General features: G+C 43.5%; 1 protein-coding gene across 1 annotated transcript; it reads right to left on the bottom strand.

Moving 5' to 3' along the window:
* Positions 1-4: 4 nt before the first annotated feature.
* fbxl20 (F-box and leucine-rich repeat protein 20) lies at positions 5-13557 on the bottom strand. Its single transcript, XM_058049471.1, has 15 exons — positions 13256-13557; positions 10670-10731; positions 9441-9495; positions 9279-9353; positions 9105-9199; positions 8958-9026; positions 8759-8854; positions 8483-8609; positions 8340-8414; positions 7203-7333; positions 7000-7060; positions 6858-6902; positions 5673-5729; positions 5348-5560; positions 5-5069 (listed from the first exon to the last, which is right to left on the bottom strand). The coding sequence occupies exons 1-15, from the start codon at positions 13295-13297 to the stop codon at positions 4962-4964; spliced, it is 1311 nt and encodes a 436-aa protein (XP_057905454.1). The 5' UTR covers positions 13298-13557; the 3' UTR covers positions 5-4961.
* Between the last annotated feature and the right edge of the window lie 757 nt (positions 13558-14314).

Here is a 14314-nt window from a genome sequence, read left to right as displayed (position 1 = left end):
GGGCTGTGCTGAAGTGATGCCCTCGTCATCTGCCACATTTAGAGCACTCCTGCATAGAAAAGTGGTCAAATATTCTTCATAATCTCTTTTTCCAATTGATTTCTACGAGGAAAAAAAATATAAAAATTAAATTAATTTTAAATCATGAATGTACAGGGATCCACTCCACGGTAGATCCATGTGTGCCGATGCTTCATTACCTCTTATTTATCAAGTCAGCAGCCTACCAAAAGATCGCCCGCCTCAGATTTTAAATGCAATTTGCCTTGCTGCTGGAGTTGTACCAGCAGACATCTCTCCTGGGGTGTGTTAGTAATATTGATCCCCCCCTTACCGCCCTTCGCCCTCTTCCTCCTCCTCCTCCTCCTCCTAGCTTCAGCAGAGAGAAAGAGATGAAAGATTGAAGCAATAAGGTGGTGGACACATGCCGCATTAAGCCAATAAAGAGAAGAACACGCCGACTTCAAGTTCTGTCTGCAGGGACGACACAGGGAAGACGGAGTTATTGTTAGCTTTATTCTGTAATGTGTTTAGTCGTTTATAAAAGACCGAAACACATTTTCTGGACACAAAATACCTGAAAATATGGACTGCACATTCATGACTTAGCATTCATATTTTTGGTCAAATAAAAAAATGTTTTTCCCCTAAAATAGGCAGGTAACCACCCAAAAAGTGGCTAATAATTTATAAATAGATGATGAAATATAAAGTGTACATGTACCACTGTAAAAAAAAACAGTTACAGTATTACTCAGTGGTGAGTACTAATACATTCTATACTTTAAATACGTTGTGATGTTTTATTTTGAAGTTATACGACTTCCCCATCGGGAGTGTAGTGCATCAACGGTAACTTACTCCACACTTGGTTCCGTGAATGAAGACCAGAACTGGGCTCATTGGGACCAAGAGAGTGGTAAGTCACTGTTGATGCACTACACTGTTGACGGGGATGCCTTCAGGTCCCCCAAAAAAAACCCAAGTATCCTTTCGATATGGATAAAGGTTAGTCAAAAGATGGCGGACACAAGAGGAGAAATAGTGTGTGTACGTCTCGTGGCCTGGCATCGAACGATCGGAATCAATGCTCCCAGGTTGTTTTCATGTAAGCATGAAACCTTCAAGGCCCAAGCGGTGAGGCTTTTGCTGTCAAAAATAATAGCAAACAAATGCCTTTTGAACTGTTGCATGAATAAAGAAAAAGCACGGAACAGCCCGGGGGGGGAGGGATTGCTGCAGGGAGGAAAAAACACGCGTACGTTTTAAAAATTCAGCTTTTCATCCTTGCACATGCACGGCGCAGGCTTGCGTGAAGAGAAGCGACAACACTTCCTTGAAGCAGACATCATCACGTCATGTGACCTCATGCACATATGCAGTCTAGTTAAATTTAGTCATTTAATGACCTCACTGTGTCTATACCTGCTAAACACTCACAAATATGTGTCCAACTATAACAAAAAAAGACACCTATTAAGTCCGCGACAAACAAAAAAGAAATATAAAATCATAATAATCCCAAATATGCTCATTTATGACTCACTTTTGGATTAATATCCTGTCGTTTGAGCAGCTATGAAAGTACAAAATCATGCAAGTCCAATATTGCCATCTAGCGGTGCTCCGAGGAGGCGCACCCCATGTGACAGAAAACTAGACAAGCCTTTAATAATATAAGGTATATATTTATTCATACATACATATTCATTTATAATCGGTTAATTGTACAAAAAAAAGAAAAAGGAAAAAAGATTTACAGTAATTATATGAACTACAGTCATCGTCAAATGAAAACTCAAAACAACGCTGTTCCCCGCCTCTTGCCCTCAGTGATGATGCGTTTGAGGCCGAAAACGTCCATATGGGTGTGTTAAGTGCAAGGATGCAAGGAGGTTTGCTTAGTGGTGCGTTCAGGGTACTTTCTTTAAAACCTGAAGGATGTTTATAAAGTTATCGACGTGTGGCAAGGGCAAAGAAGGCGTCACCGGCGAGCTGTTTTCTTCCTTCCTGTCTCCACATGGCCACCATTTTGACACTTGGCCGCTCCCTAATCCCCACAACCCCCCCCAAACCCTTCCCCTGTAAAGGCCCGCTCAAACAAAACGGCTCAGGCGGGATTACACCGGACTCATCTCGTCTTGAATGATCCCGCCTGGCCCATCAAAAAATGATTAGAATCTTCACCCAGGGGTTTTCTCCCCCCCTCCTTAAATCCAAGAGAGATTCTGCAACATTCCACGCTTGGTTTTTTTCAGTCTTGCCTGGGGGGGAGGGGAATCTTTCGAAAGTAGAAGAAGAACAACCAACTCAGTCGGTCAGTCCTTGATGGAAACATTCAAGAAGTAAAGAAACCAAAACAAAAAAAAACGACTTAGGGGCCAACACTCTCGCCCGAGTATTTACAAGGGGGGGGGGGGCTCAATTTGGAGACAGTGAACGCAACACGAAGCAGGTGCAATTCCTCCTTCCAAACAATAAAAATAAAACCAAAAAAAAAAAAAAAGCCGGACAGCCCTTTAACATTCCTTAGCAATGGAGGGACGGGGGGGGGGGGGTACTCGGCCAATCAGAGTTGTTGTCCTCATTAAACGCGCCCCCCTCCCATCCATAAAAACAAGGAGCATTAAGGCCACACTGAAGAGAAAAGTTGTAGTGTCAGGGCAAATAAAGTTGTAATATAAATAAAGTTATGAAGAAAACAAAACAATATGTCAACATGTAACGAGGAAAGAAAGTCATAATAATTGCGTGTAAAATGTAAATAATGAGAAATTAAATTGGAATGTTAGGAGGAAAATTGTAATTTATAAAAAATAAAAGAAAAAAATTAATTACGGAAAATTAAGTAGCATAAAATGAGGGGAAAATCATAATTTACAAAAAATAAATTACGAGGGGGGGGAAGCCTGCATTTAAGAAATATAAAGTGAAATAAATGAAAAATGTATTAGCATAAAAAGTTGTAATTTTTCAAAATATATGCTAGTATAATAATATAAGGAAAAAAGTTGTAATTTATGAAATAATATAGTAATATATTATGAGATGAAGAGAGCCCAAATTAATGAAAACTGCATTTGTATAATATGCAACAAAGTCATAACTTACACAAAATGAAGTCGCATAAAATTAATAGGAAAAAAAGTTGTAATTTACTACAAATAAAGTAGTATAATATTATGAGAAGAAAAAAGCTATAAAATAAAACAAATTATACAAGAAAAATAAAGTAGTAATGGTAAAAAATAATGTACTTATATTATTTTGATAAAATGGGAAATTTTGTGTGGAAAAAAGTTGCAATTTATGGCAAGAAAAATAAATAATAAGGTTGCAATATTATGAGAATTAATTTGTATTACTGTGGGAATAATATGTAATTTTATATTTGTACTATTAACCTGAACAAAAGTAGAATATTGCAAGAAAAAAAATATGAAAAATTAAACAAGAGTAAGTTTGTCACAAAAAATAAAGTTGTACTAAAGATGGAGTTGTAACATGACAAGAAAAAAGTACGTATGTATGTAAGTAAGTATGATGAGAATATTGCATGATGTGAAATTATACTTAATAAATGCAGCATGTTTTGGCACATGAATATATTCATCAGTATGAGCGGTTTACGTGTGATTGACATGTTTAGACGTTGATAAACTACCCGCACTGAAGAAAATCTACAACGATGCAGGATCGGTTCTTGGACTATTTCCTCGGAACCTTTTCTTTTCAGTGTGACCCCCCCTGCTCCTTTGTCCTTGAAAGCAAATGTGATTGTTGTTGTTTTTTTCCTGTTGCTCCGTGAAGGTCATCGCTCCTCTTGTCCCGGCGCCCCCACCCCACCTGTCATTGTCGTTTTTTTTTCAAAATAAGTTATTTTTCTTTTTGTCCCGTGTGTTTATCATCATCGTCATCATCATCATCGTCCCTCGCTTGTGTCCATTAAAAAAAAAAAAAAAAAATGGGGGTGTCACATGCAGCGTTTGGCATCTTCTTCAGTCCCCAAATGTCTGCCTTCTTTCTTTTTAAAAAAATATTGAGTCTTTTTTTTTTTTTGCCCCCTTTCCCCCGCCCGCTGCTGCCATACAATGAAGCACATAGAGACAAGAAAGAAGGGAATGGGAGGGGTGGGAGGGGGGGCTGTAACAACCTTCCTGTGTGTTGTTGTTGTTAGTAAAAACACCTTTGAAATGTTCTCCTTTGTAAACAGTCTGGATGTTAGGTCTATAGGTGCAAAAAAGGCGGATAACTTGTTTTTTTTTTAAATATTTTTTTTTGTTGTTTTCACCGGTTGTGTCACTTTTTTTGGGCGGGGGGGGGCACAAGGACCAGACTTTTAACAGTGCAGGATGCGAGTACTGTAAGCCGCTTGTCTTTCAATATGCATCAAACAGCAAGATTGTTGTTTTGTTTTTTTTGTGCAAAAGTTTGCATTGATTTTTGCATGTTTTTTTTTTCATGGAATACATTCAAGCGATGCCAACATAGACTTCACGTACAGACGGGGTGTGTGTGCCTGATATTTTACACCGGCCGACAGGGGCAACGTCCCAAAACGCTCCAAATACAGAAATTATCCAAAACCCAAAGTTAGCCAGTATGGGCGTGGCTACGTGTTTGCCCCCATTAACCACGTTGATATTTCAATAAAAGGCTGAAATATGACATAATAATTGCGTACTAATTCATATATTTGGACTGGATTGCTAATAAAAACATAATATTGTGACGTATGTATCGGTCTTTTAACCCAAAACGTGAATATGTGGAGTGTGTGTGTTACCCTGCACTGTTTGGTCTCTCTCTGCAGCTCCAAAAGGTGGGCGTGGCAGGGGGAGTGGGGGCGGGCGGGGACCCCCAGAGCCATTGGGCTAAGGGAAGTGAGTCGGGGCCAAGCGTCAGGGCGTCCAGTAGGAAGGAGAAGAGGAAGAGGAGGAGGGCGGCGGACGTCTTTTACATCATAGCAGGATGCAGCAGCGGCAAAACCTCTGGCGGCTGCCCCCGACCGAAGGGGGCGGAGTCACGGGGGCAAAGTAGGCGTGCACTTTGATGTTTGGCAGGTGGGTCTGAAGAAGAAAGTGGAAGGCGTTAAAATGTCCACAAGGAAAAGGTCCAGAAAGCAACCCCGCCCCCATGTAGCTTGGCGTGATCCTTAAGTGGAACGTACCATCACCTTCACGGCAACATACCGATATCGCAGTTCAATGCCAATATTTGACTATTTAGACTATTTGCTAATCAAAGTTAAGTAGCTGAAAAATATCGACCTCCATCAAATTCATTTTTGCAATTTTTGGACCCCCCGCCCCCACGGTTCAGGGCCGGTTGAGGGTCCCCCGCTCACCCTGAGCCTCTTGATGCCGGCGCGGGTGATCTGCTGACAGTCGTAGAGCTCGATGCGGTCCAGGCTGTGGCAGTTCTTCAGATGCTCCAGCGAGGCGTCCGTGATCAGGGGGCAGTTATCCAGCTCGATCACCTCCAGTCGGTCGTGAGCGCAGGGCCCGCTGCCCAGATGCCGGATTCCGTCGTCGGTGATGAGCTCGCAGTGGGAGAGACTCTGCGGGACGCAAACGGCGGACAGAGAGAAAGAGAGAGAGTGAATTTGCTGACCGGGACTCCGATCTAACGTGATGTGCTGCCTCGGCAAAATACGGGGGCGGAAGACTCACCAGAACTTGCAAGCGGGGGCAGTAGATTGACAGCTGTATAAGTGTTCCGTCTGTGATCTGATGCAAAGAATATCACAATTGCATACTCATAACACAAAAAATATGACAATAGATTGCAATGTACTAGACCCGGGTTCAATCCCACCGTCGACCATCTCTGTGTGGAGTTTGCATGTTCTTCCCGTGCATGCGTGGGTTTTCTCCGGATTATTCCCACATTCCAAAAATTAGCAACTCCAAATTGTCCATCGGTATGAATGTGAGTGTGAATGGTTGTTTGTCTATATGTGCCCTGTGATTGGCTGGCCACCAGTCCAGGGTGTACCCCGCCTCTCCGCCCCGAAGACGGCTGGGATAGGCTCCAGCACCCCCCCTGCGACCCTCGTGAGGATAAGCGGTAGAAAATGAATGAATATTTAAGCATTATTAGAGCCCTCTAGACATGAAATAACACCCCTATATTGACTTTTAAACTCTTATTACCCAAATTTGTAAATAAAATGAAATAAAACCTTTTAGGGGCTTCACAAATAGGAGACCCGAGTTCAATTCCACCTTCAGCCATCTCTGTGTGGAGTTTGCATGTTCTCCCCGTGCATGCGTGGTTTCCTCCCACATTCCAAAAACATGCTAGGTTAATTAGCGACTCCAAATTGTCCATAGGTATGAATGTGAGTGTGAATGGTTGTTTGTCCATATGTGCCCTGTGATTGGCTGGCCACCAGTCCAGGGTGTACCCCGCCTCTACGCCTCGAAGACGGCTGGGATAGGCTCCAGAACCCCCTAGCAACCCTCGTGTGGATAAGCGGTAGAAAATGAATTAATATTTAAGCATTATTAGAGCCCTCTAGACATGAAATAACACCCCTATATTGACTTTTAAACTCTTATTACCCAAATTTGTAATATGTGCCCTGTGATTGGCTGGCCACCAGTCCAGGGTGTACCCCGCGCCTCTCGCCCCAAGACAGCTGGGATAGGCTCCAGCACCCCCCCTGCGACCCTCGTGAGGATAAGCGGTAGAAAATGAATGAATGAATTACAATGTACTAATAAATAAATTTATACTATGTTACAGTCTTCTGTACTCTGTGTGTATGCTAGTGGCCCCGCCTCCACCCATGAGACTGTATGAGTGACTAAAAAGGTAAATAAGCTAGGTGTGCTAAAATTGTCTTTACTTACTTGAACACATTCTTCTAAATCCATCTTCTCCAGCTCGTGACAATTCTACAGAAACATCAGAAAGATGTTTACATTTCCGCCGAAGCAAAAAAGCAAAATGCAGTAAAAAAAAAAATAAAGAAAAAAAAAACCTCAAACTCACCCTTGCTAATGTTGTGAAGCCCACGTCTGTAAGTTGAGAGCAGCGAGCCACTTCTAATATTCTACAAAGGAGATTAGAATATGAAAAACACACCTTTTTTTTTTTTTTTTTAAATGGAGGATGGTGTAAACAATCCCAAGTCAACGTCAACACGAACACGTGACCGCATGACACGCTCTACCGTTTCAGCTGTTTCATTTTACCTGAGGCGAGGACAGTTCTGTCCGAGCGCGTGCAAGATGGCGTCTGTGATGTTGGCGCAGCCCGACACGCACAGAGACTGAAGACGGTGACAGCCCCGGCAGATGGTGATGAGGCCGTCGTCTGTGATCTGCTGCTCGTTCAGACACGGGACGGGTATTGGTGGGGTGGAAAAGATGACAACATGGAACCCGCTTATGTCGACAACTCCGATGCAGCTTGCTAACTGTTCTCTTTTGCTGGCTGGCTGTAACTAACAGAGTGGTTAGCACGCCGGACACACAGCTAGGAGACCCGAGTTCGATTCCGGAGTTTGCATGTTCTCCCCTTGTTGAGTTTTCTCCGGGTACTCCGGTTTATTCCCACATTCCAAAAATTAGCCACTCCAAATTGTCCATAGGTATGAATGTGAGTGTGAATGGTTGTTTGTCTATATGTGCCCTGGGATTGGCTGGCCACCAATCCAGGAAGCACCCCGCCTCTCGCCCCAAGACAGCTGGGATAGGCTCCAGCACCCCCCACCCCCCTTCTACCCTCGTGCGAATAAGCGGTCGAATATGAATGAATGAATAACTACATTGGCTGCACGGTGGACGAGTGGTTAGCGCTCAGGCCTCACAGCTTGGAGACCTGGGTTCAATTCCACCCTCGGCCATCTCTGTGTGGAGTTTGCATGTTCTCCCCGTGCATGCGTGGGTTTACTCCGGTTTCCTCCCACATTCCAAAAACATGCTAGGTTAATTAGCGACTCCAAATTGTCCATAGGTATGAATGTGAGTGTGAATGGTTGTTTGTCTACGTATATGTGCCCTGTGATTGGCTGGCCACCAGTCCAGAGTGTACCCGCATCTCACCTGAAGACAGCTGGGATAGGCTCCAGTACCCCCCCACTACCCTTAAGCGGTAGAAAACGGGCACGAGGCCACTCCCCCTGGAGGCCAACCCCTGAATCACAATGCAGACCCATACCCAATTCTCCCATGTAAGGTTAAAATATCCGTTATTACCGCCAATTCTCTGGCCAAAGTTTATGTCGACAACCTCTTATGTTGACCTCAGTCAGCCAGTCCAAGGGGCGACGAGATAAGCGGGTTCCACAGTGGGTTCCACAGTGGGTGCCACATGACGACTGTACTTACTGAGCACGTCTGCAGGTTGAGCGTGACCAACTCGGGACAGTGCGCCCCAATATGCTTCAGCGCCTCGTCTTCTAGCTAAACTCGGAAAAGGAGGAACGAAGTGGTTACAAAAAAAAACAAAAAAACTTCTCAGCTAAGCGTACCTGGGTGCAGCCTTTGAGGAAAAGACCCTTAAGTCCAGGGCAGGACCGGACCAGAGCCTGGATGCCGTCCTTGGTGACCTGATCACACCAGGAGATGTTGAGCTGCTCCAGCAGTGGGCAGCCCTCGCTGAGAAGGAACAAAAACAGGAACAAGTGTTTACACTTGCAATCTAATCTGATCCTGTTCTGATATCGGATTTTGAAGACGCGTATGTAGAATGTGCGTGGGTGTCCTCCAGGTAATAGTTTGGGGGCAGTTCTTTGTGTGTCGCTCACCTGAGAGCTTTGAGTGACAGGTTGGTGATTGAGGTACAAGAAGCGAGGTCCAGGTGCTTCAGTTTTGGGCAGAACTTACTGAGGCTGTTACATGTGCTGTAAAAAAAAAGAGGTTTTTGGGTCATAAACGTAAACGTAAAGTGTCATAAACTTCCACCCCCCCCAAAAAAAAAATGTATACTGTGCTTCATCGATGTACCTGTCAGTGATTTTAGTGCAGCCGTTCAAGCTGAGCAGCTCAATGTTCCTGCAGTTCTGAGAGAACGTCCTAAAGGGGGGGAAAAAAATGAATATTCATATGATGGGCAAATGACTTTAAGTCATCTCCTTCGGGGGTCAGCCTCACCTCAGGGCGCTGTCACCCACGCCGAGGCACCCCCGCAGGCTCAGCTTCCTCAGGAAGCCCCCGCATCGCTTTGAGATGTTCTCCACCACTCGGCCCTGCAACAAAAAAAAAAACAAAAAGCGGCGTTTAAAACACCAGCGCAGACATGAGGTGTGAATTCAACCAAAAGTTCACCTCGATGTCCCGCTGGAAGTCAAAGAGGTCGATTCGCTGCCAGTTGCTGCCGTCCAACGCCAGGACGTTCCAGGACTGACGGGGGGGGGGTTAGAACAATCATTGTTGGGTGGCATAGCGTGAATAATAAATACGATGATATGATTCTATGCCCACACTCACTCGTGAAACTTGAGCACAGCGACACAGCGTCACCACGTCCAGAAAGGAGAAGATTCTGGAAGACAAGCGAGAGGACACTTTCAGGACCTTCGGGATCATTCAAACCGCCAATAAAAGCCAGTTGTTCCGGCAAACGGGTCTGGTGCTTGTGTGTCTCAGCGAACATTACATTACATTACATTACATTACATTACATTACATTAAATTACATTACATTAACACTGCATGGAGTCAGTCATGGTGTGTCTGGCATGACAGAATGGGAAGACGTTTCTCCCATTATGTGTGGAAGTGGTACATTTTTGGCTTCTTACTCTTAGCTTCTTCCCCAACGACATTTAAAACACTTTTTAAAGTCTTTAAAACAACTTGGTAGCGTGCTATATGTTGTATGCTACTATAATAGTGTTGCACAATCTGTTGTAAACAAAGAATAACAGAAGTGTAAAGGTCATTATAGGCTTGTTATTTCTTGTCTATTTGGGTTTTCTACACCCTAACTATACCACATTGAAGCCTTCTTTCAGGAAATTGACTCACGGGCAAATCTGGAACCAATTAACTGCGACACACAAGACACGAGTCTAACCACAAATGGAAGAAAACCATGTCAACATGTCGCCCATTCCCCGTTTGTCTCCGGAGGAAAGCCACGAGTAAATGACGTGATTCGATGACATCCTCCTCCTCGACGGCACTCAGGTGCTTGTCTCCTCCGCAGTATCCGACCACCATGCGGGTACCTGACTTACTTAATGTGTGTAACGGATAGCCAGCAAGGTACCAGCGGATGCTGTTGTCATGGCAGCTCACGAGCATCCATGCAGACAACATCACTACACACGTCTGCTCCGGCAAGGCCGGGGTTTGAGTTATGGCTTTCATTTTGATAAGAGGCTTATGGGCTACCCCCCCTCCCCCCCTCTTCCCCCTTCCATAGTCTGAGAACAATTTGAATGTTGTATAACCCAAAGGCATCTGTTTTTAATTAAGACTTTTAAGCATCCAGGGAGCAGAGTGCGGCCCATTCGGGAATAAAGAGGAAATCTTGCGAGTTGGTTGGTATATTTTGCTAAAGGGCACGTATGTTTGTTTGAGGAGGGAGGAAGCAATTGCTGCCTTTTAAAGTGATCTCCACATCGCTCTACACGGAGTCCGGGGACGTGTGTTCAATCTGATGTTTTTTTTTTTTATGCCTGCAGAGATGAAGGTGTATAAATGTCACTCACCGTAGCAACAGCTCCTTGGGTAGCTTCTTATTGATGACAGCCTCATCGCTGTTTGTGAACATCTAAAAAAGACCACAACGTCAGGGAGAAGAAGAAGAAAAAAAAAAACATTGGCTTTAATCAACTCACTCAAGGGTAAATGATGATGCTGCTGCGGCTGTAATCTCATCACAGCCTCAGATAGCTGCACTATCACCGAGCTGATAAAGAAGACCAGGATTTGTGTCTTTTAAGAGGACTTTGGACGGTTTTTGTGTTATCTTTATTCCCAGAACTTTCTGTCCTGCTTTATTTCTTTAGTTTTATTACTAGTGCGACAGTTTCTGTTTGTTTGTGATTATGTACAAATATTCTATGTAAAAAGGTACAGAGGAGGTTGGATTATTTCTGATTAAAATATTAAATAAGATTTTTTTTTTTAATAATACACTGCCCAATTGGAACAGTGAGATCAAGTTCTTTATTTTTGCTGTAGACCAAAAGCATTTCGATTTGACATCAATAAAAAAATAAAAATACAGAAAACCTCAAACAGCCGAGAGCTGTTGGAACGTCCTATACTACACGCTTGAATCATATCACGTACAACAATAAATCTAAAGTGGTGCGATGGTGATTGAAGGGGCGGGGGCACTAAAGTGAAGGGGAGGTACCTGCTATTTATATAAAGGCAAACATACGTGACAAAATTTGCACATCATCACGGTGCAAACATACCGTACTTAGAGGACTGCACTTTTCTCCCCATTTTTCCTGTTTTTTTTTTCAATTATATCGTATTACAATAATTATATCAATAACAATAACAATGTGACAGCAACAGACAAAGCATGACAGCCAGGCTAAAGGCTAAACCTTAGCTCCAGTTCCATTTATTCATCAATTAAGTTTCTTTATCATTCACAACAAGTGAGCACCAATACATTTTGTAATTTAAAACGTGTTTGCTTCTATGCATTTATCTTAGCTTCCTCCCTTGCCAGCCAACAATGGCAATTAAAGAGACGAGGGGGGATTACCGGAGCTGAATCTAATCTAATAATTACAACAGTCACTTTGAGTGCAACCCAAAATTGGAAGAGAACACCAATGTCAAGCTAGTAGGAGAGTTTGGAGGGGGTAGAGCAAGCCGGTAGAGCGTACGGCGTCGCCTCGACTCGAAGCATAATCCAGACGGCTTTATTGTGTGTCAAAAATAGACATTTGATGGGCGTCTGAATTATTTGTGGTGTTTTTTTTGTGATTTCTGAGCAGAACAAAGAGCGGTAAGCTACCGTCTAAACACATTACAAGCGTGCATGCGCTAAAATGATTTAAAGAGGTTAAATTCTATAGGACTCTATTTTTTTAAAGCAGGGGTGACCAAACTGGTCTGCCTACTCTGGTGCAACCTTGTCATTTTACTTTTATTTTGAAGGCCTGACTTTACCGGCTCCAGGGTGTATTTAAACTGCTGATTTAAAAGGCAAAATGTATTGATTTTTCCTTCCTTACAGAGAGAGAGAGAGAATAAACGCAAAATGTGCTCCAGAAATTCCATAAACCACAACATAACTGAGGGGAGTTTCACTGTGCCACACTTACAACCAAAACTGAATAACATACAGACTATGGTCAGATGTATCAAATCAACTAACCATCAAAGAAGTGATGATTGTGTTGCAATATCTAATTCACTTACTGCGTTAAAACACAAACAGGAAATGAAGCCGCCAACAACATAAACAAAAGCTCTTGTTCTGAAGGGGAGACGGGCGCCATTTCCGGTTACAGCCTCTCGTGTCTACGGCTAGCTTGCTAGCACGGCTCTCTCGCAGCTGTTTGACCAGGAGTTAACGGCCTGAATCTTCCGAGTCGTCAGCTGTTGCACTGTTAAAAATAAACAAAAACCCACTCACAAATCCCACGCTCGGTTTGGGGCCGGGATGAGATTAAAACAACACTCAGTGGCCGAACCTCATAAGTCCAATGTCACCGCATATTTTTTTTTTTAAAGGGAACAAGTTTACAGCCAAATACTTCTTTTCTACGCTATCGTGGCAGCTGCGACACACAAAAAGTTAGCATCAGATTAACCAGCGGATTTCAACTAGCATACAAATGAACACGCTGGCCATGTTTGTGGTCACTAAAGTGTCGTTGTTTATCAGGTTTGGGGCCTGTTGTTGCTGGCTAACACACGGGGTGAAGGTAGCAGTCAAAAACCGAGGCCCCCCCACCGTGGCAGCGGCTACATGGGCACAACAACCCGGCTAGCATCACAAAAAGTCACGCTATCAACTAAGTGTATGTTCGCATAGGCTGTATCATAGTGACGAGTGGGTGTCTGTGCATTTATCGGCGTGCACTGTGTGTAGCCTCGCTGTCTTTTGTTTTGACGGTGCACAGGAGGACAGATTTAGCCGCTTTAAATGCACATCGGGTGGATAAACAACTCAGACATGTCAGGCCTGCTGCATGTTGTTGTTGTCAGCACAACAGTGGTTGACCTAATCCTGGTGCACAGTGCGGAAGCCTCGTCGTCACCGTCGTGTTTGCATACTTTTCCTCACTAGCAAATCAATGGCGGTGGTGCGGTAAACTCACCTCAAAGCGGCTCCGGGAAACGCCGTTCACCTCCTTCCCCATGTCGGACGCTGCTCACCGACTCGGTGGCTTTGGTGCGGGCGCAAGTCGGAATGCAGCAGACGCGGGCGCTCTTCCTGCCGATTCCCGTACACGGCTATCATGCTACCGAACACCCGGACAGCTACATGGACGCCGCCGTCCCCGTTGGCCTATAGACACAAATGACCTCTTCTTTCAGCATGAAAAAAATAATACTGCCGTTCCATGCAGCCGCCAGCCTATAGGCCCTTGTTGGCAGGGTTAGCCCTCCCTCGCTCCCTCCCATCCATGCACACAATAGCCGGGCAGGAATATGATACACAATGTAGCTAGTATGATGCTTATATTGCTTATTTTTAAAAACGATATTATTTTGCTTGCAGTAGCCCAATAATAGAGGCAACTAAAGTCATGCATAAGTAGAATTAATAATAATATACATAATTAATAAACACAGAATGAATGAAAGTGCTCAATTCTTGCATACTGGACATTATTAAGACCATATTAAGAACGTATCATACAATTCCAATGTAAAGGTCATATAATTTAAATGAGGCCCAAAGCATACTTTTTCACATTATATGCACTAAGACAAAGGTAGGAAATTGACTCTGACACACATCGTTTATATGCTAAATGACTCAATTCTGACTGTTTATTATCCCCAAAAGCACTTGCAATTTTTGTTATTGCCGAGGGAGACACCACTTCCGCGTTTCCACTTGACCACGCCCCAATGTGACGATGTAGCAAATCAGCACACGAGCTGTCATTTTACGTCACATACGAAATGTGTTTTGTTTTGGGTTTTTTTTTTGAAAAAATTAAAAATACCCCACTTGCCACTTATAGTTCATTATTTTTTAAGATATTACGTTTCATCACCTTGTCAATATGTTACTGTCACGTATTTATGATAGATACACGTGGACGTTCAATTATAATGCTTAGTTTGTGATTTGTGAATTCAGTTTTGTATGCTAAATGAAAAGTACAAAGTATTATTATACTACTAACATTTACAGTCCGTGTGCC

The sequence above is a fragment of the Doryrhamphus excisus genome, chromosome 15 (assembly GCF_030265055.1).
Source record: "Doryrhamphus excisus isolate RoL2022-K1 chromosome 15, RoL_Dexc_1.0, whole genome shotgun sequence".
NCBI lineage: Eukaryota > Metazoa > Chordata > Actinopteri > Syngnathiformes > Syngnathidae > Doryrhamphus > Doryrhamphus excisus.
This window is presented reverse-complemented; position numbering and strand designations above follow the sequence as displayed.

Excerpts from the sequence above, each read along its gene's own strand:
- fbxl20 (XM_058049471.1), bottom strand. The coding sequence starts at position 13,297 with ATGGGGAAGGAGGTGAACGGCGTTTCCCGGAGCCGCTTTGAG. Across the intron at positions 6,903-6,999 it reads GCTTCACAACATTAGCAAGG|AATTGTCACGAGCTGGAGAA; the intron begins GTGAGTTTGAGG and ends ATGTTTCTGTAG. Across the intron at positions 5,730-6,857 it reads ATTTAGAAGAATGTGTTCAA|ATCACAGACGGAACACTTAT; the intron begins GTAAGTAAAGAC and ends TCTTTGCATCAG.